This window comes from Dermacentor albipictus, chromosome 8, assembly GCF_038994185.2.
Source record: "Dermacentor albipictus isolate Rhodes 1998 colony chromosome 8, USDA_Dalb.pri_finalv2, whole genome shotgun sequence".
Lineage (NCBI taxonomy): Eukaryota > Metazoa > Arthropoda > Arachnida > Ixodida > Ixodidae > Dermacentor > Dermacentor albipictus.
Window position 1 is genome coordinate 5,327,746 of NC_091828.1, and position 22,433 is coordinate 5,350,178.

Here is a 22,433-nt window from a genome sequence, read left to right on the forward strand (position 1 = left end):
CTGGGTTTGATTGTTGTGTTCATATAGGAGGATTGTTGTGTTCATATATTATGTGTTCATATAAGAACACATAATTCAAGAGTTCCGAGCTATCCAAGAAATATATAAATATCACACGGAATTTTACACTGACGGCTCCAAAACACAAGAATATGTAGGTGTCAGAATTATAAAGAAAAATTGGGAAAATAGCATTCGGATAAATAATTTTCCTTCAGTCTTTACCGCCAAAGTTTTTGCGATATGGACAGCAGTAAAAAAAACTTACTACCGACAAGCAGATAAACGCTATCATATATACCTATTCGTTAAGCGTACTGAGAGCTCTAAACCTTAACTCCATGTCTGAACCCCTGCTTGGCAATATCCTAAACATGTTGGCCTATAATGAATATGGAAAAACCGTACGATTCTGCTCGGTCCCAAGCCAGGTTGGGATACCAGGGAATAAGGCAGCAGATAGATGCGCATTCATGGCAACACACAAAGGCATAACGCAAACAACACTTCCATACAAAGACAGTATTCGAGTGATTCATAAGGCCGTGGCATCAAAGTGGCAACTAGAATGGGACTCTTGCATAAATAACAAGTTACACACAATAAAACCCCTGCTTGGCGAGTGGAAGTTGTGCAGTCACCAGCAACGCTTCTATGAGGTGATCCTATGTCGACTTCGAATTGGGCATACGCACCTGATACAATATTCTACTTCAAAACGAAAACCCACCAACTTGCGATAAGTGCCATGAACCACTTACAGTAATGCAACTTATTATGACATGTCCACATACTGAAATAAAGACACAAAAGTTTCACAGAATCTCTATAACTTACACATACCTTTACAGCCCGACTAAATACTGGGAGATGATCCACTAGTGGCCTTCACTGACTTGCTGTGCTTTTTACAAGAAACCGTTTTTTTTCCACAGACTCTACTACTAACGCAGCTTTCGCTGCTTTAACATCTGATTTCTTAATATCTTGGGGCTGGCGCAGCATGGCCTTAGTCGCTGTTGTGCCATAAAGCCCAAATTAACTATTTCAAATTGGCGGCGCCTGCAGGACACCAAAGTGGCAACAGGGACACCAAAGCTAGAATCTGGACTGGTCCGTGGGTTGGGGCTCGCCGAGGCCTGCGCGTGCCAGGGGTGTACAAGATTGTCTGTCCGCTATCGCGCACAGCCAATTTTTTGTGCAAACACCCCCTGGCACGCTTCAGCCTCCGCGGCCTCAACCCACAGGCCACCCTCCTTCAAGCTTTGATCCTCCCGCTACCCCATGGGTGCCCTGGAGATCCTGTGCCGCCTGCTTTATTATAAACTGAGGTGCTCTCCTGAGGCCTCCGTTTGCTGGTTACACATGCCCTCTGTCATACGTAAGAAGCATGCGACGCAGAGATATAGGAAAAGGACAATGTGCACGTATCGGTGCGAACTGCACGAGCCCTCAAGGCACGTGACCCGAGCTGTGATCAAAAGAGAAGCGGTGCTGAGCTGGCATTATCGGCGTGGCTGTGAGCCAAGAAGGTTGTCGCGTCAGCATCGCGACGCGACATGGCGACAGGATGACATGGCGACGGGAACCATGGAGGTTCGGTCAAGTCCGTGACGCTAGCGATCCAGGGTGTGGCCGTCGATCTCGGTGACGTTAAAGCGAGGCTCCTTGGACCTGTTGCAGCCTCTCATGACAGTGCCGGGCACTCCAGGAAAGATCCGCCTTCAAAGGCAGACTAGCACATACGACAGTCCCCGGTGTGCTCGTCGGTACTCGAAGAAGTAGCGGCGGAACCCGGAGTTAGGCCTAACCAGTGAGGCCGGAGTGCCGCATCACCGACGGAGTTCGGGACACCGGCATCAGAGATGGACAAGTTGACTGACCAACGCCAAGGCAGCAACGTTTACAGTGTCAGCAAGAACACTGACTATGATGAAGATCCAACATGCATTGGACTCGGAAGAAACATGCAATGACAATATAGTCCGTATATTGTCATACTGCTTGTTCTGGATGGTGATGTCGAGCTAAACCCTGGACCCATGACCAAGGCTCAAGAGGAAAAGCTAGACCTTGTGGCTGGCTCTATCTTGCGTGTTGAAGCTAGTAATTCTGCGCTGCAAGAATCTGTTAACAAGGTGCTTCATATGCACGTTGAGTTAAAGAATGATTTAGAAAAACTGACAAAGCGTGTCCTTGATCTAGAGCAGAAAGTTGCAGCGGCCCCATGTGCGCAGTCCATCACGAGCAGTGACAACGGTCTCGTAGGCGTACAGGAAAAAATTGACGACCTCGAAAATCGCTCTAGGCGGTCTAACGTTCTCTTTTATGGACTAACAGATTCGGCGAGGTCTGAAACTTGGGAAGAGTCAGAACGACTCGTAAGTAATTTCTGTACCCAAAAACTTGGGCTTACCGTGACGTCGATTTCGAGAGCACATCGTGTGGGCCGCTTTTCGTCTGAGAAGAAGCGGCCTATCATAGCCAAATTTTTCAATGAAAAAGAAGTTGAATTGGTTCTGAGCCGCGGCCATAAGTTGAAGAACACTAACTTCAGCATCTCGCGTGATTACTCGGAAGCAGTTCGCGAAAAGCGACGGAAACTTCTCCAGTTCTCGAGAACTATGAAGAAAGACGGAGACCGAGTGCGTCTGGTTTTCAACAAACTGCACTTAAACAACGAAGTTTACGAGTGGAACACCAATGAAGGCCAGGCTGTTCTTGTTTCTCGGCGCAGGGATCAATGATGTTCCTCCTCCTTTGTTTCATTATGCTCAGTTTCATCTACTGGATCACCCGTAAAATTGCACTCTAGCACTGATAACAAATTTCTCTTTTTATACACCAACGCTAGAAGTGTTATCGCTAATGGTATTGCACTCTCATCGCTCATCGATTCATTCCAGGCTTCTTTAGTGTTACTTACCGAGACCTGGCTTAACAACACCATACACGATAACAACATCTTTACGAGTGAATCCACTTTCAAGTTTTTTCGATGTGATAGGCAACAGCGTAGAGGGGGCGGTGTGCTCATCGCGATAAAGGAAGAATTCATCGCCGCACCCATCATTATCGATTCTTTTCTGGAATGTATTTGGATTTCCCTGAAGGGTGCTGCATTTGGTGTGATAATTGGCGTTTTTTATCGCCCACCCGACATGTCTGGCGCGTTTTCCGAAGAGTATCATCGAGTGTTGAGCGAGGTGTGCGCGCATTTTCCGAGGTCGGTGATTATCATATTTGGCGATTTCAATTTTCCTAATATAGATTGGTCGACGCTCTCCGTATCGGCCACGGATGCGGCCGCGCATACCTTTCTCAGCACTTGTCTTGACTTTTCATTAACCCAACTTATTAGTCAACCAACACGATCCACTGAAACTTCTGCCAATATACTAGACTTAATCTTAACTAATAATCCGGATATATTATCTGACATAACTCATGAAGCAGGCATCGCTGACCATGATGTCATAACTGGATGCATTAACTTTTGCGTGAGCAAAAGAATAATTACCAAAAAGAAAATAAGGTGTTACGGTAAAGCCAATTTCGACGCAATTAACAATGAATTAACCACATTTTCAGGTCAATTTCTGCATGATTTTCATTCCCGTTCCATTGAACAGAACTGGGCCCTGTTTAAGGCCACCCTTAGTTCACTCATTGACACCTACATTCCTGTGTTATCCATTTCCTACAAAAGCAGTTCTCCATGGTTTACTAACAAGCTTCGGCGGCTTAATAACAAAAAGAAAAGACTTTACAGGCAGGCTAAGCTGACTGGTGTAGCGAGTGCTCATGATAAACACAAAGCATGTGAAAAGGCTTATAAGGCATTACTAAAATCCACTCGCAAAAACTTTTTTTCTCATGATTTACCATCCATGCTGAAAATTAATACTCGTCACTTTTGGCGTGTGGTGAACCCTGCAATTCGCACTGACATCATTCTTACTGATTCTTTTGGTGTTCCCATCAGCGATTCAGATTGCGCTCAACTTCTTAATGATACGTTTGTAACAATTTTCACTCATGAAAACATTAACTCATTGCCAACTTTAAAGACATTAGTGGGAATCACAATGCATGAGGTAGACATCAGTGAGGCTGGTGTTTTATCTCTACTAACCAATCTTAAAATGTCATCTAGTGCCGACCATCTAGGTTTCAACAATAAAATTTTAAAGAATACATCGCATAGTATTTGTCCTCTGTTAACAGCTCTATTTTCCCAGTCACTATCAACTGGTGGTATTCCTAATGACTGGCGCATTGCTAAAATAATACCCATTTTCAAATCAGGTGATCGCGCTTCTCCCCTTAATTATCGTCCCATCTCCTTAACCAGCACTATTTGTAAATTACTCGAACATATCATACACAGTCAAGTAATCAACTTCCTTGAAGACCATAACATTATTTTTAAGCATCAGCACGGTTTTCGCAAGGGCTACTCATGTGACACACAACTTGCCGGATTTATTAACGACATACACGCACTAATAGACGCCGGGTTCCAAGTTGACGCAATATTTTTAGATTTTTCTAAGGCATTTGACCGTGTTCCACACCATAGGTTGGTACTTAAACTTTCACAGCTTAACATTCACCCTACTGTAATTGCATGGATCACCGATTTTCTCTCATCTAGAATTCAGTTTACATCAGTTAACAATTCTAACTCATGTTATGCTGATGTTACGTCTGGAGTTCCACAAGGCAGCGTACTTGGTCCTTTACTCTTTCTAATTTATATTAATGATTTACCCAGTTGCGTTTCATCTAAAATCAGACTATTTGCAGACGATTGTGTAGTTTACCGATGTGTAACAAGTAACACCGATAGCCACTTACTACAAACTGACCTGGACGCAATAAGTGCATGGTGTTCTAATTGGTTAATGCCACTAAATATTTCCAAAACTAAACTCATGTCTTTCACCAATAGGCCACGAATTCTAACCACCTACTCCCTTGATAACAACCCTGTGGAACTCGCAACTACTTACAAGTACCTTGGCATCAATCTTCAATCAAACTTATCATGGAATAATCATATTAACCTTACCCTTGCCTCTTCAAATCGTACTCTCGGACTTATTAAACATAACTTAAAAGAAGCCCCAATGCATGTTAAAAAACTAGCATACACAACATTAATCCGTCCTAAACTAGAATACGCGTCTGCCATCTGGGATCCCGAACAAACGTATATCATAAGTAACATCGAAGCCTTGCAGAACCGTGCTGCGCGATTTATATTTTCAGATTATTCACGTTACACCAGCGTCACCGCGTTAAAGAATAAAGCTGACTTGGACAACTTAGCACTTCGCCGTAAAATTTCTCGCCTAACACTTTTCCATAAGCTTTATCACCATCCATCACTTCACGATGATTTCTTTCAGTCACCAACAGTTATTTTTCCACGCCGTGACCATCCATACAAAGTCAAACGCATTAACTGCCAGTCATCCCATTATGCATCTTCGTTCTTACCACGCACAATAACCGAATGGAACGCCTTACCATCAATCATTGCCACGGAACCAGACTTGACTAAGTTTCAACATTTAATTCGCTCACGACTTGTCGACTAATCGTATTATTATTCTTTTTTGGGACTTTTACAGTGTTTTTCGATATTTGTTGGTGTTTTTAGTGCAGTTGCCTTATGTTCTCCTAATATGTACTAATGTTTTCTCTGTAATAATTGTGACCTAATTATCTTGTATGTTAACTATGTTTCACTGTATTATTACTTCTGTTAACCTCTCTTGTTTTTAGTATGTACAAACTACAACCAGTGCTTGTGATTGACCCCCCCCCCCCATGTAATACCCTCGTAATGAGGGCCTTTGGGGGTATTTTGAATAAATAAATAAATAAATAAATAAGTAAGATCGCTCCTTTCTGATAGCGGTGCAGCCATAGGCTAGGGTTGCCCGACTTTCGCATAGAAAATGCCTAGGATTGTCGTAGACGGGAATAAGGACATGTTTGGGTTACATAAGTGTTACCATTCCGTCACTGAGTTTTGTCTCGAGTCAATTGAGTTTTGAGTTTTTGAGTCTTAGGTGCAATTAAAATCTGTTTGCTGTGCTGTACTACGTCTCCCAACCCCATCTCTCGTAACATCCGCATCCTCCCGATATCGGTGACACATGACACCCTCCTGGAGCAGTGTTTGTAAAAAATGCAATCTATCGTTGTGATGAAGAAAGCGACTCGTGACTTATTTAACGCCACTCAGAAACTTGCCCTTTCAGACACAGCAATCACCAAATGGGGCGCCCATGTCCATGGCCTCACGGCGCAGGCAGCCAGCGGCGGAGCATAAACTAACTTGACTGCACTCTGCAATGCTGGCACGCTAGGGGACAAACGCATACAACATACGTAATGAAACCTCCTCCATAGTGCCTAGGCAGTGTCACATATTCAAGGAGCATAGGCCCCATATTTTCTATCTCGCATCCGCTCTTACATGTGCCTGCACTGAAACATCGAGTGCTGCGAGAAACCCCCCGCCCTGCTGTACCTACTAGCAATTCTAAAAGTGTGCTCGGGCCATAGCTTCGCTTGACCAATCTCGAACGCTAAAAGCACCAAAAGGAATTAGCATTGGGAAAAGACGTTGCTACAAAATCGTGGCCTAAGAGACTAAGGAGTCAACGAACAATTTCTTGCATCCACACGGTGGCAGGTCTTGCTGGGCAACAAAGAGAAGAAAAATTTGTGCATTTTTCAGAGATACAGACACTGCTGTAACGGCATTGACTATTTGGGACTTGTTCGCGGTGTGTTTATTTAAGGCATTGACTGTCAGAGTGTTTATCTTTGTATTCATTAGTAATACCTACATTAACCGAAGGCATGGGGGTCTAAAAAACAAAGGAAGAAGAAATAGGCAGGCACAAACACTGGCAACCAGTGCTGAAAGTGGCGAATACACTGAAAATGGTAGCCGCACTGAAAACAACCAATATTGAAACATCTTTGAAGAGGAGAAGTGCCATATGAAAAGAGAAAGAGATGGACGTAATAGAATAGAATCGGGACAAAGTGCAGTCAAAATGGACATGGCTTAACAGACTCAGTTGGACTAATCAGGCAAGGCATCCAAAATATATCTGCAGGGAGTTCATTACAAGCACTGATAGTATGAGGAAAGCATGAGAATGTGAATACATCAAGGCAACGTTTGTACTACCTAATTTCTTTTTTTATGGTCACACCTTGCTAATATGTAGTATGGTTGCCTAATATACCTATCTGTATCTATTACAGTTTGCTTATTATAAATGCCAAAGAGAAACTTAAGCCTTTGCAATATTCGACGAGATTGTAGTTGTTTCCAGCCCAATTGGTATGTAATCTGCGAGCTTCTAATGTTGGAGTCATAATAGCTGGTCACAAATCTCGCAGCCTGTTTCTGTACCCTTTCTAATTTATGCTGTAAAAGGGGCCCCGTGCAATGCAAGCATATTGTAATATCGGCCTAACGTTCGTTAAGTATAAGGTTTTCTTCAACTTTTTCGGCGCTTGTTTGAAATTTCTTCGGAAAGAGTGCAGCAACTCAGATGCCGTGGCAGCAATTTTGTCAATGGGACATGTCCAGTCCAATGTGGAAGAAGTGAATATAATGTTGAGGTATCTGACATAATCACTCACTTTTAAGGGATGAGATATATAAGGACATAAGAACTGTTCATCAATTTTTTCTTATTGGTAAGTCTAACGTGAAAACATTTTGCTATGTTTAGGTTCATATGCCGGTCATCAGACCAAGACAATACTGTTTTTCATCGAATAATACAATACACAGTCATCGGCACAGTCTTACTATAGGTTTCGGGCAATTTGAAAAATCATTGATGAAAATCAAAAACAGTAGGGAAACCAGAACTCAGCCCTGGGATACACCAGATCGTACATCTGCGGATGATAAGGCTGTACCATTTATAACCACACACTGTTGGTGGTGAGTCAGAAAGTCTTTCGTCCATGCTAACAAAGATTCTGGAATTTCCAGAAGGAATAACTTGCAAAGAACAAGGTAAAGTGACACTACATCAAAAGCTTTCATAAAATGAAAAACAGTGTCCAGTTGTACACTTTTATCTAAACGTAAAGCAATATCATGTACGAGCTCGGTTAACTGCATTGTACATGAAATCATCATCATCGTCGTTATCAACCTATTTTATGTCCACTGCAGGACAAAGGCCTCTCCCTGGGATCTCCAATTACCCCTGTCCAGTGCCAACCGATTCCAACTAGCTCCAGCAAATTTCCTAATTTCGTTGCACCACCTAGTCTTCTGCCGCCCTCTGCTGCGCTTCCCTTTTCCTGGTAGCCATTCTGTCACCCTAATGGTCCAACAGTTATCTAATCTGCGCATTACATGACCTGCCAAGTGCCCTTTTTTTCTCTTAATGTCAATTAGAATATTGTCTAAACCCATTTGCTCTCTGATCCAAACCGCTCTCTTTCTGTCTCTTAAAGTTATGCCTAGCATTCTTCGTTCCATCGCTCTTTGCACAGTCCTTAACTTGTTCTCAAGCTTCTTTGTCAGTCTTCAAGTGTCTGCCCTATATGTCAGCACCGATAAAATACACTGATTGTACACCTTCCTTTTCAATGATAATGACAAGCTTCCATTCAGGAGCTGACAATGTCTGCCGTGTGCATTCCAACCAATTTTTATTCTTCTGTCAATTTCCTTCTCATAGTCAGGGTTCCCTGTGAATAGTTGACCTAGGTAACCATACTCCTTCACAAACTCTAGAAGCTGACTTGATATACTGAATTCTTGTTCCCTTGCTCGGTTATTCACCATTATTTTTGTTCTTCTGCGTATTAATCTTCTGCCCCACTCTTACACTCTCTCTGTTAAGGTCCTCAATCATTTGTTGTAACTTGTCTGCATTGCTGCTAAATAGAACAATGTCATTGGCGAAGCGAAGGTTGCTAAGATATTTGCCGTCGAACTTTACTCCTAAACTCCTAAATAAGCGTGAAGCTCATCCCGAGATTCATTGAAAGCATGTATTATCTTGTGCGGACTCCGAAAACCTTGACTGCTTGCGCAGCGATCACTTGGTTCAGCGGTGACTGCTTGATTAGGTTGTTGCGATTCTTGCACGCACAGCTGTAGCTCAAGCAACTCTGGTTCTTCGGCTTGCCGCCCTAACTCTGTCGTGATCCTCCTTAGCAGCTTCAAGCTCTAATGCCCCAACCACTGGCACGCGCCGAAAGCTTCGGCGCGCGCTGGCAAGCGAACGCGTCGCTTCGCTTCGGCTGGAGGGAAAGGGCGCGCAACCACTGGAGACGCGCGCCGAAGCTCGCTCCTCGGCTGCGGCGCACTGTTGCTGGACTATTCCGTATTCATCCGTCAAAGTTCGGCCTAAAACAGCCTGCTGTAAACTAAGCTTGAAACAATAAGTTAGTGATCTGTATGTGCTTTTAGATATAAAAAACACGTTTCAATAATGAATATACACCTGCCGCAAGTTTGTTTTTATTTTTGAAGTAACAATAGTGTACAAAATATCGACATCAGCGCACGCGCGTCGTCTGTCTGCAAGATCGCTTTGCAAACACCTGCATGACGATGCCATATACCAAAAACTGTTGTACCATTTCATTTTTTGGTAGCTTATTGCACAGCCAACTATGTAAGAATTAGGTGTGCAATGTATAACTGAAAAAAATCTGTGTTGGAAATATTGCCACGTAGTAGTGACGGTAAATAAATAGTGCCGGCTCAATCGCAACGATAGCGGCGAGCAATGTCGGCAATCGTAGAAAATCTCATCTGCGGGTCAAGCGCGTCGGTTTGCATACGTCAGTCGTCGAAACTTACAGCCTATTCGCTGGTGCCCACGCGCCTTCCAGAAACTACAACACAATTTGTGTCGCGTATGCAATCAGATTAGCAATGTTCGTCGACAACAGACAGAACCATCGATAGCATTCGCGAAACTTGCGATACGTTCAGGCGCATCCTGCACCGAGCGATAACGTTTAACATTTTTTAGCCGGTGAAATACGGTAACCGGATACATATAAAGCATCCGTGTCAATATAATTATGCTTGTTGGTGCACGAGAGAAACGTGAAAAAGTGGGTTCTGAGAAAATCAGCAAAGCGAAATTGAAACACCTGTAGCACTCACAAAAAAAAAGAAAAACTAGAATAGCTAAAATGTATGTAATTCGTATCTTGTCTCCCCCCAATTCTTGATTCTGCCAAATCTAGCCCATGGAGCACCTCCAATATTCTAGGTTGTTTTGATGCATCAACACCGCATCCGGAGGCCTTCACGTTGAGTGTATTGCTACAAAACATTTTCACAGTGCAAGGGCCATGTTATATTGTAACTGGTTTCCACATATCAAGTTTGCCTTTCTTTACATTAATGAAATGACATACCGTCAGATAATACAAGCTTGAGAATTAGAGGGTTTTGATAGGAGTCTTTCATTGCCCTTTGCCAAGTCATACTATTGAAGCACTTATTCGAATGTACGGGAGCAGCTCATTTGCATAGTATCAGAAATATATAAACAGGTTATTTTCACAATTTACACCCTTCGTCACCACAAAAAGAAAAATTGCAGTTTATTGTTTTCAGCCTGCCATGATGTTTTGACTGAGAAATATTCAGTTTGTTCTGCAAGGCATGCAATAATTGCTGTGGCATATTATTTTATTGCACAACACTACATACAGTAGCCAGCCATTATTAAAACTCAGAAGAAATTGATAGCACAATGCATATGATCAGGCACATAGCATATTATTGCACTTTCTTAATTCATGCCAGAACGACGACCACAGGCGTCCTTCTCCAACAAGGTCAGCATCCATCGTGCCTCCTTGCCATCGGGCTTCACACCCTCAGCATGTTCAACCTCAGCTTTGTGGTGTTTAAAACAACCTCAAGTGCGTCTTACAGTTCTAGGGATAAGAAAGAAGACCATCCTGCCTACCTTGGCCTTGAAGCAAGCAGCTCTGGATTGTTTGCACACTTTCTACTTTGATCGAGTCCACATATATACGGATGGTTCTTCTACTCAGACCAGCTCCACCAGCGCAGTGGTTATAATTTCACGATCACTAAGCATCCAATACAAGATTTCTTACTTGACAACATCGACCGGTTCGGAGCTTGTTGCCCTCCGAGGTGCCGTTGATTACATTAGTAACCAACCGGCTAATCGGTGGGCAATATTCTGCGATTCAAAGGCGGCCTTACAATGTCTTCTGTCATCTCTTCGTCGCGGGTCATGTGAACAACTCGTGTTGAAGATACGAGAAATGCACCATCACATGATCATGAAAGGACACGACGTCGTGTTTCAGTGGCTGCCTGGTCATTGCGGTATCTCCGGCAACGACCTCGCTGACGAAGCTGCTAGGAAAGCCCACGAAGGAGCAACCCTTATTTCTATACCTTTATCGTGGACCGACGCAGCCCAACACTTAGGCAAGCTAGCGCACTCTTTTCACATTGGAAAAGTGGCACACACCTGAATTCACTCAACATCGATTGCATTCCCCCAATCCCTCTATGCAACTGCGGCTGTTACCAGGTCTTCCGCAAAATGAGGAAACAGTGCTGTGCCGCTTACGCTTGGGCGTCGCATTCACCAATGCATATGCATTTTTGATTGGAATGGCTGATAGCGCCGAGTGCAATGCCTGCGGTGTCGAGGAAACCATAGAACACCTACTGTGCTACTGCCCATCTTTTGAAGATGAAAGGCAAGACCTCTGCACAGCTCTCAATCAGCTAGATGGAAAGCCGTTCACCTTGAACTAGATCTTGGGACCATGCCCTCGCATGTCGCAGCTACAAAAGGCCACAAAAGCGCTGCAGCAATATTTGCAAGATATCGGATTGAGTCAGCGTCTGTGATCCAAACTGAGTGACCGACTGATATCCCCAGTGGACTTTCTTTTCTTTTAATCTTTCCGTCCTACTTTCCCTTTCCCCAGTGTAGGGTAGCCAAACGGGCTCAGTCCTGGTTAACCTCCCTACCTTTCATTTATCATTTTCTCTCTCCCTTCTTAATTCATGCCCTTTTTTTAATTGCACAAAAGCTACTGCACTGAAATAGTATACTAGTACATACTTAAACAGCACAATTTTATACTACGATAATAATCAATCATTCAAATTTTTATTGTAGTGCCCAGGAACAGCTAGAGAGCCTTTGTACAGGTGCACTTAACGAGCACTATGTGAGACAAAATGTACAGAAAACATGAATGTAGTAGACAAAAAAATGGAAGATAGAGAAACAAATAGGAAAAAAAGGAAACGCAGAAAAGTAAAAGGGAGTTAATCCTACATGATTATCTACAGATACACAAAACACAGGAAATGAACTCTGAAGTATGTTTTGGAGTCGAGTCTTATTAGCACAATCTTGTAACAAGCCCAGGCAACGAATGTGGAATGCTACCTGGTATACTATTGCGGCACAAACAAATGCATATGATCAAGAAGCTTTAAGGAATGTATAATGTCATGGACCACCTTATACAGGAACAAAAGGTGTGATTTATTAAGACTTGAATCTAGAGGTGCGAGTTGAAGTATACTTGAGAAGGCTCAACTGTGGTCGCCAGAATGGCAAAAGTGGTGCTTTAAGATAGATATCAATTTATTCTGGATGCGTTCAATAAGGTCAGAATTAGATTTGCTCATTGCACCCCCCTCCTACAGAAGCATACTCTAGTAGTTGGAGGCACACAGCAGAATTTCAGAAACACAACAGGTGAGTGGAAATCATGCAATTCTAAGAGCGTGAAGGGCATCTTGTGTAATTATCTATGTGAAGAGAAGCTTAGCATTTTGTCGAAGTACACACCAAGATCTTTCATTTCATCGACCCTAAGAAGTGGAGCATCACGTAGGGTGTATCAAAATTTCACATGGTGCGTTTTGTGCATATAACTTAATGCCATAGTGTTGGAAGCATTTAAGAGTACTTATTGCTTCTGCACCAGTTTGAGAGTGAAAAAATGTCTTTTTGGAAGTCGATGCAGTGGTGAACACTGTTGACAGTCTGAAATGTCGGCACACAAAGTCATGCTGTTCATTTATTAAAATGCTCTTAGCACTAACAGAAAGCGAGGAATCCCATATAGATTCAAACACCTGACGCACTGAAGAGGATAGATATAGGTCGGCAGTTAGTAACTGCACATCTAGCACCCGATTTTGGCATGGGCAATGTGCATGCTACCTTTCGAGTGCTAGAAAAGGTACTAGACTTTAGGGAACTATTGAAGATGCTTGTGAGAACGAGGAACAAGTATGCTTCCATACGTCTTAACCCTTTCAGACACCACTTTATCCCATTGATTGAAAAGTTGCTTTCACCACATCTCTTGCATCCTCAGAATCGTAGAAAGTGTACAGCTGCAGCAAATGTTAAGAATTTTCAATTGTTTAGCGAGTTTTGTCAAGTTTACAAAATTTCGACTCCATGCGAAAACTCACTACAGGAACACAAAATATGAAAACATGTACTATTTCGTGTTTTGAAAAGCTTGAAAAGCACTTATCCAGCCACTTGACAATTATGCCTGGTGCACGACATTGTAAAAAACAATGAAAGAAGTGAACCCGCTACATACAACATACTGACACAGAGTAACAACACCCATCCGTCTACCTTCCCACTCATTTTGTTAAAACATTCTGCACATTATTCAAAATTGCAGTACAGTTCCAATAATAAGGGTTTCAAATGTATGAAACACATTTTAAATACCATTACTTTCATCAGTGCTTTTGCTATTGATGCACACTCCTGCTGTGCCCAATTGTGTAGACGGTGTCTCAAAGGGTTAAGCTCTGTGGAGGAAATACCATCAACACCACAAGAAAGGGAAAGTTTAAGGCAAAGTTTAAGGCACTTCATATACTTGGAAACGAGGTTTTCATTGACTGTTAGCATACACTGCGCCAGACTGAAAAGGAAGGTTACTTGAAGCATATTTCACACTATATAGCAAACAGAAATGTTCTGCAAAGGCATCAGCAGTGTTCGAGACAACACCACTATTTTCATGAAGACGACGTACATCTTTGGCACTCCTTTTAGAAGAGAGAGCCCACAAAGCCCCAGAAATATTTTGAATTATGTGTCACGCTGGCTTCAATACAATCAATCTGGTCAAAGTGATGATTCTAATAATAATAATAATAATAATAATAATAATAATAATAATCTTAGTGGTAACTTGGCACACTAGACTAAAAAGAAGGCTGATGCCTGTATGTTAGAGCATCTAGAGAGGTTAGGTTAGAGATAACCAGCCATCTAAAGCAGGAATTTGCAGGATGCAGAAGAGACTTCCTTCCCCTCCATGTGCACACACACTTGCTCAATAACACAGCACGGCACACACGCACACATTTGACAGGTGCACAACACACAGGAGTGCCAATGAAGTCTGGTTCCAAGGAAGGAGAATCCAAATCGCCAGGGGGGTGGAGAGAAAGCTCTGCATGCCAGATATAATCATGGAGTTGTGGTGTCGGGCCATAGAGGCGTGATGAGGGCTCGGGCTGTGCTGACCACTTGTTCAGACGAACTGAAGAAAGATTAGTGCTGTCCAGAGAGACATCAAACACCCTGCAGTATAGACTAGTGCAATGTTGCGTTGGTATTGCACGGTGTGCTACTTGAGGAGTTTGAGGCAATCCTCGAAGGCTGGCATGAGCTTGTGACAACCGAAAAGACGGGAGTAAAGGGTGCCTATTGTCCGGCGCTGAACAAGCTTAAGTTTGTTAGCGTCGCGAGTTTGGTACGGGAACTATACTGATGAGCAGTACTCAAGTCGTGACAGAATGATAGAAGCGTAGAGTGCTCGGAAAACCTTAGATCATCAGGGAAGGGAGACACGAGACACAAACCCAAGAAAGGGCCGGTGCTTACATACAGTGCTGGTGACATATGCGGAAAAGTTGAGAGAACAGCTAAATGCTACACCCAGAATGGGAAGGGCCCGAACAGTCTTTATAGAAGCGCCTCCAAGGAAGAAGGTTGGACGTGCAGCAGTTTCGTTGTGGCTGATATGCATGGCAGCACTTTTTATGGTGCTACTACAAAGTTTGATATTGTAGGCCCAGTCGTTCACCTTTACAGAATGTATTTATTGTAAGCACACATGCTGTGCATCGGCATATTGTTGTTGTGGAAGCGTTAACTTGCTAATCAAACGCATTCTGCGCAGATGCATTAGTAACTTGGTTTTGAGTAGATCTTTGTCCTGACTACAATCTATAGTATCGCAGCAAGAAACATTTTAGTAGAGGCTGAAGGGATTCCAGCAGTTTAAGCATACTGACTGCACAAAACACTGATGACACCTTTTCACCTTCCCCACAATGCACTCACATCATCTACACTTTCCATAAGCAAAAAGTGAGATAAAAAATCAATTACAGTTTCATTGACTCAGTACTTGCTGATTCTGAAGCGGGCATCGAAGCAATCGTGATATACGCTGCTACATGCATAGGTCTTGCATGATGCAGGTCCTGCTATGCACTGCACACAGGGCACATGTTGCAAACAGATAATTTCTTTTTGCAGTGCTCAACTATAACGACACACTGACTCAAACATGACTGTGTTGTCACGTATGCTTCAGTGCGTCAGTGTTCTTGATTGCTACACGAGCGATTTATGCCCAACTAGCCCAAAAGACGGATGCACTAGAAAGAAGTTAGTGAATGAGTACAGTGAACTTGTACTGAACTGGATTCACATGCCGAATAGAAGAGCGCAGTGTCTGCTGAAACAGGCGGCACGGCTGATTATGTAAGTACTTCCAATAGTTCGGCGGAAGTTATCTTTACCACTGGAAACAGCGCAGAGCTTGCCCGTTAAACTTGAGCCAATTGACACCACACGAAACACGCCGCGGTTGACCAACCCAACTTCCACACGGTTCATTCACCACATCACAGGTCACACGAAGTCAAGAGTGCCATATTTTAAATCACTGCAGCACCAAATGGACCTGAAAATTCATTTCCTTCGACAGAGTTTCTCAGGTGAGTTCGTTCACTCGCCAGTTACGAACTCGATGGACCCGCTAGGCCTACACGTAACGTAAACAACATCGGCGATAGGCGAGTGCTGATTATCCAGACTTCGGAACTCTTAAACATGTTTCCATTCGTTTTGAGCACAACAAAATGCACACACAACAAGCACGGACGTTGCGGTAATCGTGATTCGGTTGGCTGTTTTAGCAGACGATCGCACTGAGCCCGGCGGAACCCAGTGGGCAGGTTGGATTAGTCGGCGTCGTTCGAAGTCGCTTCGGATCCACGTCGCACTGCCACAACCCACGGTCGTCGGTCGTGTCGTCGTCGGCATACTATTACAACACTGTTTTTCAGGAACACTGTCGCGCGCGTCGTACGCCCAAGGAACTCGGATGATCGTTGGTGCCGTCGCCTTCGTACGGGCAGGTACGGGCGGCCATGTCAGGCCTAGTAGCGGAGTCTCCGCAGCCTCCAATTGGTTGACGCCTGCGACTCGTCGCAGCCTCTCATTGGTGCACGCCGGCGCAGCTTCGCCGCGCGTCGGCAAACTTCAAGCCACGACCTACTGAACTACAGACCTGCACAGATCTCCCTCCTCCAGCACGCCTGGTCTAGTTCGCCCCTTTTGCCGCTAGGGAAAGAACGTGCGAGCAGAGTGGCGCTAGTCATAACCTGTTCGCTGTCGTCTGCTTCTGCGATCTGTTCAGCGCTTGTCTTGCCATTTCGGCAGGCACAAAGCGCTTGTTTTGGCGGTAAATGAATAAATTCACAAATATACAAAAGAAGACATATTTGCGAATGCTTTGCGTTTGAATAGTGAAACTAGAAGAGGATGAGCGGTGCAAGAAATGTAAACAACGAGCATAGGTGGCCGCTGCAATGCTAGATCAACGGCATAAATTTCCCTTTCCTAGCCTCCTTAAGAGACTGGAAAAATTGTTTAAAAAGATTCATAGGATAATCTAGCTTTCTTTAGTTGATTACAGACAGCCTAATGTCGTAGATCACATTAGGATTTACTACTGTGTGCCGTAGTGAAAGGAAGATGATCTGGTAAAAGTAATCACTAGTAAGTCCTCCACCCGATATGTGCAACAGTCTGATCGATTCTGCTTCAAGGGAAGGTGAGCATATCTTGTTTTTAATATCGTTGGATGTCTAGCGCAGTAGAAAGCACGCAAAAAATTAAGCGATCCCAATGCTTTAAAACGTGCTGCAGTGCAGGCCTTAAAAATCGTGTCACGGAACTCTTTTCAAACTGTAAAGCTAGCTTTTCCGCGTAGTACGGCGGCAGCATAACGGTGGTGCTGAAGATACGTACGCAGTGAAGCTGTGTGCGTAATTCACTTTTTGAGCTCGTGACGCATTCACGGACATTTAAGAGTTAAAATGAGTGGTAATCGTTCTGTCGTCGAACATTACGGTGGCTTCAAGTTTCTAAAGAGCGCAGACGCGAATTTTACAACGTGTACAATGAAACTGTTGGGTACGTTGCGAACTCTATACACAATGGGATTTATAATAATCTCCTTTAAAAAGGCAGTGGGAGCGGCTATTTAACGCTATTTTAGAGAGCAGCGGACTACACGCTCCGACATTTTTTAGGTTCGGTGAGTCAACTTTTGGAGCCAAGTGACCTATCAAAGCCTTGTGACATCTCTGTCACTGTGTTAGCAAAAATCGTCAACTAGAGAAGCGGTTCGTGGCAACACAACAGCTGCCGTACTACTTACAACGCCGCACAACAGCCCACCTCGTAGCAGACGAACAGGTTATAAAAGCGCCACCTACGGCAGTCGGTTGAACGAAAGTGGGCGCAAGCTGCTCCCATAGAAGCCGGATATCTGTGCAGGTCTGGAGTTCCAGTAGGTCGTGCTTCAAGCATCGGCAGAAGGCATAATCGCTGCGCGACGTTCCGCTTCAGCACGTTTGCGACCGACGCGTTGACGCATTTGACCCTTCGGCGCGCGCCGAAGCTTTCCAGCGCGTGCCAGTGGTTGGGGCATAAGGCAAATCACTCACTTTCTCTCTCCCACACTTCTCTATTCACTGCTGGAGTGCCTTTCCTGTCAGTTCCAACTCTTTACCAAGGCCTATCTCATTTTTGCCATCCATCTTCGGCCACTGCACATAAACAAAGTGAGACTCTCAAAAGGTGTTCAGGAGGGTTTGGTTCTGTCACGGATGCCAAAAATGTAGTGTAAAGATTGTGGACCATCACGTTTGTTGACATCCGGTGTGGTGAAGCATGGAGCCGTGGACATTGAGGTTGGTAAAAAGGTATATTAGGACTAAGCGCTCTATCTTGCGCTATACAAACAGAACAGCGTACATGTCGCGCAGTAACTAAAATACATGCCACACATGCATGCTAAGTCTCTATGCTACAAGTTCTTGCTCGCACTCACATTCTCGTCATCTTCAGTAGCATGCGCCCGTGACGGGGCGATTTTGTTGCTAAGCAGAACGTAGCGGGTCAACTTGCTGAAACACTGCTGGGTGAGCGGTGGCGGTGGCCCGAACATTCAGGAATGTTGAGAGGTCCAATCGACCAGGAACAGTACTCGGCAGGAACAGTCGCGAGTAGGTGGTAACCACACAGGACACCGACATCCGCAGGAACACGAACGGTCAGGAGGTTGTCCAGTGGTTCACCCGAGCAGCCTGTTGGTATAGCTTGGCTCCTCGAATGTTGTGTCGAACGAGTTTTTTTTTTTTCCTGCTCCTGCTGCCCTCGAGCCTACTACCTCTTCTACCTCTTTTCTTTCCCTGCCGCCGCCACCCTGTGCTCTCCTTTTGTCAGCGATGTGCTGCACAGGTAGTCGGTGTCGTCATTGTTTCACCGCATGTACTCTCAAGCCATAAGACATACATAAGCCATAAGTGTGCGGTCTGCTTTGTGGCCGCCACTTTTGTATTGTCGTTCCTCAGTGTGGCAGTAGCCACTGCCAGTTGTTTGCCAGTTGTTGTTCCACAGCAAAGGCATTCCCATAATTCCCGAAACGATACGCTTTTGGTTACATGCACCTGTTATGAGTACTGTTCACATTTAGTAATACCCATGCAGCCTTGTATGGGTGCTTATGTGTGAACAGTACCATTTTAAAAGCAAGCTTTAGCACGGGCGTTCCTGTTTAAGTACACGGGAACTATAGCGTAGCATGGGTTGAGGATGCATTGATGCAACACAGGTATGCGTAAGTGGCGCAACGCAACAAAAAGCCACAGTGGCTGTAGTTGGCCATTTTATTGTCTTTTGCTGTCACTAGGAGGCAGCAGGTTCACACCTGTTGCAGTGTTGCCAACGCAATTCCTTGCTTCCACTGAATACAATCTTGGCTCTCGGCATGTGAGCGCAACAGGAATGGTGTTTTCTTGGCAAGCACTGCCCCAATTTCGATTAAACTTTCTTGCATTTAAAAGAAAAAGGGAGAATTCGAGTAACTCTAGGAGGTGCATGCTCAATTTATATTGCAGATGTTTTCAGAAAAAATCTAAAATTTTAATAAAGTTTCAGAAAACTCGAGTACCAAGTTTGTGACTAACTCAGCCTGATGCCACACAACCATCTATTGAGAAGTTAGCATTATGGAATCGCCAGACTTATTTTGTGTGTGTGTGTGTGTGTGCGCGTGCGTGCGTGCGTGCATGCTCGCGAGGGTTTCAGCAGAAATTTAGAGTGCAGACTCCTTTCCCAAGGGTATTTGCCCCGGAAGAAAGCTGAACGCTAGGCTGGGTTACGCGTGTGCCCATTTGAACAGGTTGGTGCGCGGTGACGGTGGCAATTGAACCTATGACCTCCCACAGCCGGGAACATCATAATTCTGTAAACTGAACCTAAAATAACATCTAAATTAGGCAAAATTTATATATTTAGTACTGCTTTGAAATGTACCGATAATTTGTGGGTAGGAGTTTGGAACAACTGATGTACGTACTAATAAAACACACAAGTTGTAAACCTTAAATGCTCTAACATGTGAGCTCTTGTTTTTACAAATTTGTAAGGTTATATATTTTACCAGTTTGTGAAGCTTATGCTTCTATTTCTTTTTGTACCTACGAATTTTCAGCAATCATTATAAAATATTGAGCTCCTAAATAAGTATATTGGTTGCTGTGTTTTCTAGAATTGCACTTTCTTCCTCAAATGAAAGAAATTTCATGCAGATCATTCTGGCAGTTGTCTCAGAACAGCATTTCTGCATTTTGCATGTGTTTGGATGGGGAAATCGGGGTTGGCTGCATGCTCTTTTGCAGGCTATCTGCACCAAAATTTTTGGGCAGCATAAGAAGCCCAGTTGGTGCAGATACAGAGTGTCCTTTATGCAAGGTTTTACATTTCAAATACAAGTGGATGCATCACATAAAGTTTGCAGATATATAATAGATGTTCTTGATGCCGAAACTACAAAAAGAACGACACTTTACTGCTTGCCATAAATGGGACTGAACCTGGAATGTTGAGCACCATTGTGTCAACTGGCACAACCTCCGAGATTGTGCATTGTACACGATGCAGTGAAGAAACCTTGGAGGTCAGGGTATGCACGCCGTAACCACAAACCACTGACTGCATGTGTCACCTGCTCACCTGCTGTGCAGAGGCTACTGATAAGAAGAAATGAGACTGTTACCAACCTTGCAGTTTTGACAACGGTGCTTCGGTACTAGTATTCATTTAGAACCAACTCAGCCAAAGTGAAATTTTCTTGCAGTAGTCCTTTGATAGCTATTTTAATGCAGACAACCATTGTGGAAGGTTGCGAGGCCATGCTGGCATCTTTGTGAAAGAGGTCAATGCATTTATTCATTTATTTATTCAGTATACCCTAAAGGCGTAATACCCTACGTAATACCCTCCATTGGAGGGTATTACGTAGGTGGGATATGCAGCATTGTTAAAGGTAACACGTAACTGGTGACAACAATTAGATAAGACAAAAACAAAAGTGAAAAACATTCACACTCTAAAAAAAAGACAAAGTAAGGCCAATGTGTGTTAAAGTTTTATGTTATTTGCGAGAATTTGTATGCTTGCAACAGCAGGACCACTTTTCCCTTTATGTAATTGCGACATAGTTCAACGTTGCTACACTGTAAATGCAGTAGTGCAAAAAATAAAGTTATAATTTATTTCAAGTTATTTGCAAACAGAGTTAATGTGGACTTCATGTTCCCGCACGTGTAAGCTTTTGTTTGCGGCACAAGCCTTGGAGAATTTTGACATTGTGAAGGTGCTTGCACTCTACGGTTGGCCACTGATTTACTAAATGATACTTCATTGAAAACAACATATTTGCAATGAATGGCTCCTCGATATGCTTATTTATGATATGAATAAATCAATAACATGCAGTTTTCTAAGAATGTGTGTCCAGCCACTACAGTGTTTGACAGCCTACTCCAAAAACTGAATATCTTTGCAGCTTACCATCTCTGGCTGTTGTTCTAGCGTGAAAATGTTAAAGGCCCGGTGTCGCAGAAAATGTGGTGTTGGTGTCCAGCGTTGACCGTCATTTCAGCAAAAAATTATTTCGACCCACGCATATCCAACCTCACAGGCAGGCCCTCTATGTGATGCAAGGAAGTTACCAAACTAATTGAATTGCTCAGGGTAAAATATGTCAGAAAAAATCATAAAATACAGCTTACACAAAACCTACAGACATGGTAGGGTTGGATTGTACTTTGAATGTACCAGAAAACAATTCTGTTACGTGGAAAACTCAAAACACAAACCCCATTTCCAGCATTTCTACTACTATTCATGAAGCGACCATAGCCTCCTATATTCGCATGCGCAGGCGTGCGAATCTCAGAGGCAATAAAGGCCCGTGTCTTTGCAACACCTCCAGATGGTGCTTGCCACCACTGCATCATGGCCTATGCAAAAAGCCGCGTTCCTACCAGAAAGCTCACCTTTGTGCATAGCATTCGCTGCCAGCATTTCCCGGTAAACATTACGGTTACACAAGGTGCAGTTGCCAGGACGCGTCAAAAGCAGTCGGGGATCTTTGAATGCTATCACGTTCCACTCTTAATGGGTGAAGCTTAAGTGTCCTCTAATTTTCGGTTGTGATCATTGCTCTAACACTTTTGTTTGGATAACTTGGTAGCTAATGTCAGTCCCCACTGTGTCTGCCCATTTTTAGATGGTGTTCACCAGCAGCAACAGCAAGGACTTCCTGCAGTCATTCAGCTTCCCATTCTTCACTATGAGCAACCTCGGACTGGAGCAACCCATCTTTGGCGCAAACTACATCAAGGGCATCGTCAAGGCTGAGCAGAACGGTAAGCACACGGGGCTCGCTTCCCTAGTCGTGTTGACACCTGCCAGGTC

At 43.8% G+C, this 22,433-nt stretch overlaps 1 protein-coding gene across 1 annotated transcript in view; it reads left to right on the forward strand.

The window, feature by feature from the left end:
- LOC135908135 (WW domain-binding protein 2-like) overlaps window positions 1-22,433 on the forward strand; it is a 180,006-nt gene that overhangs the window by 53,822 nt on the left and 103,751 nt on the right. The window contains exon 3 of the mRNA XM_065439901.2: window positions 22,246-22,384. Within this exon, the coding sequence (XP_065295973.2) occupies window positions 22,246-22,384 (139 nt within the window). The remainder of the gene's footprint in view (window positions 1-22,245; window positions 22,385-22,433) is intronic.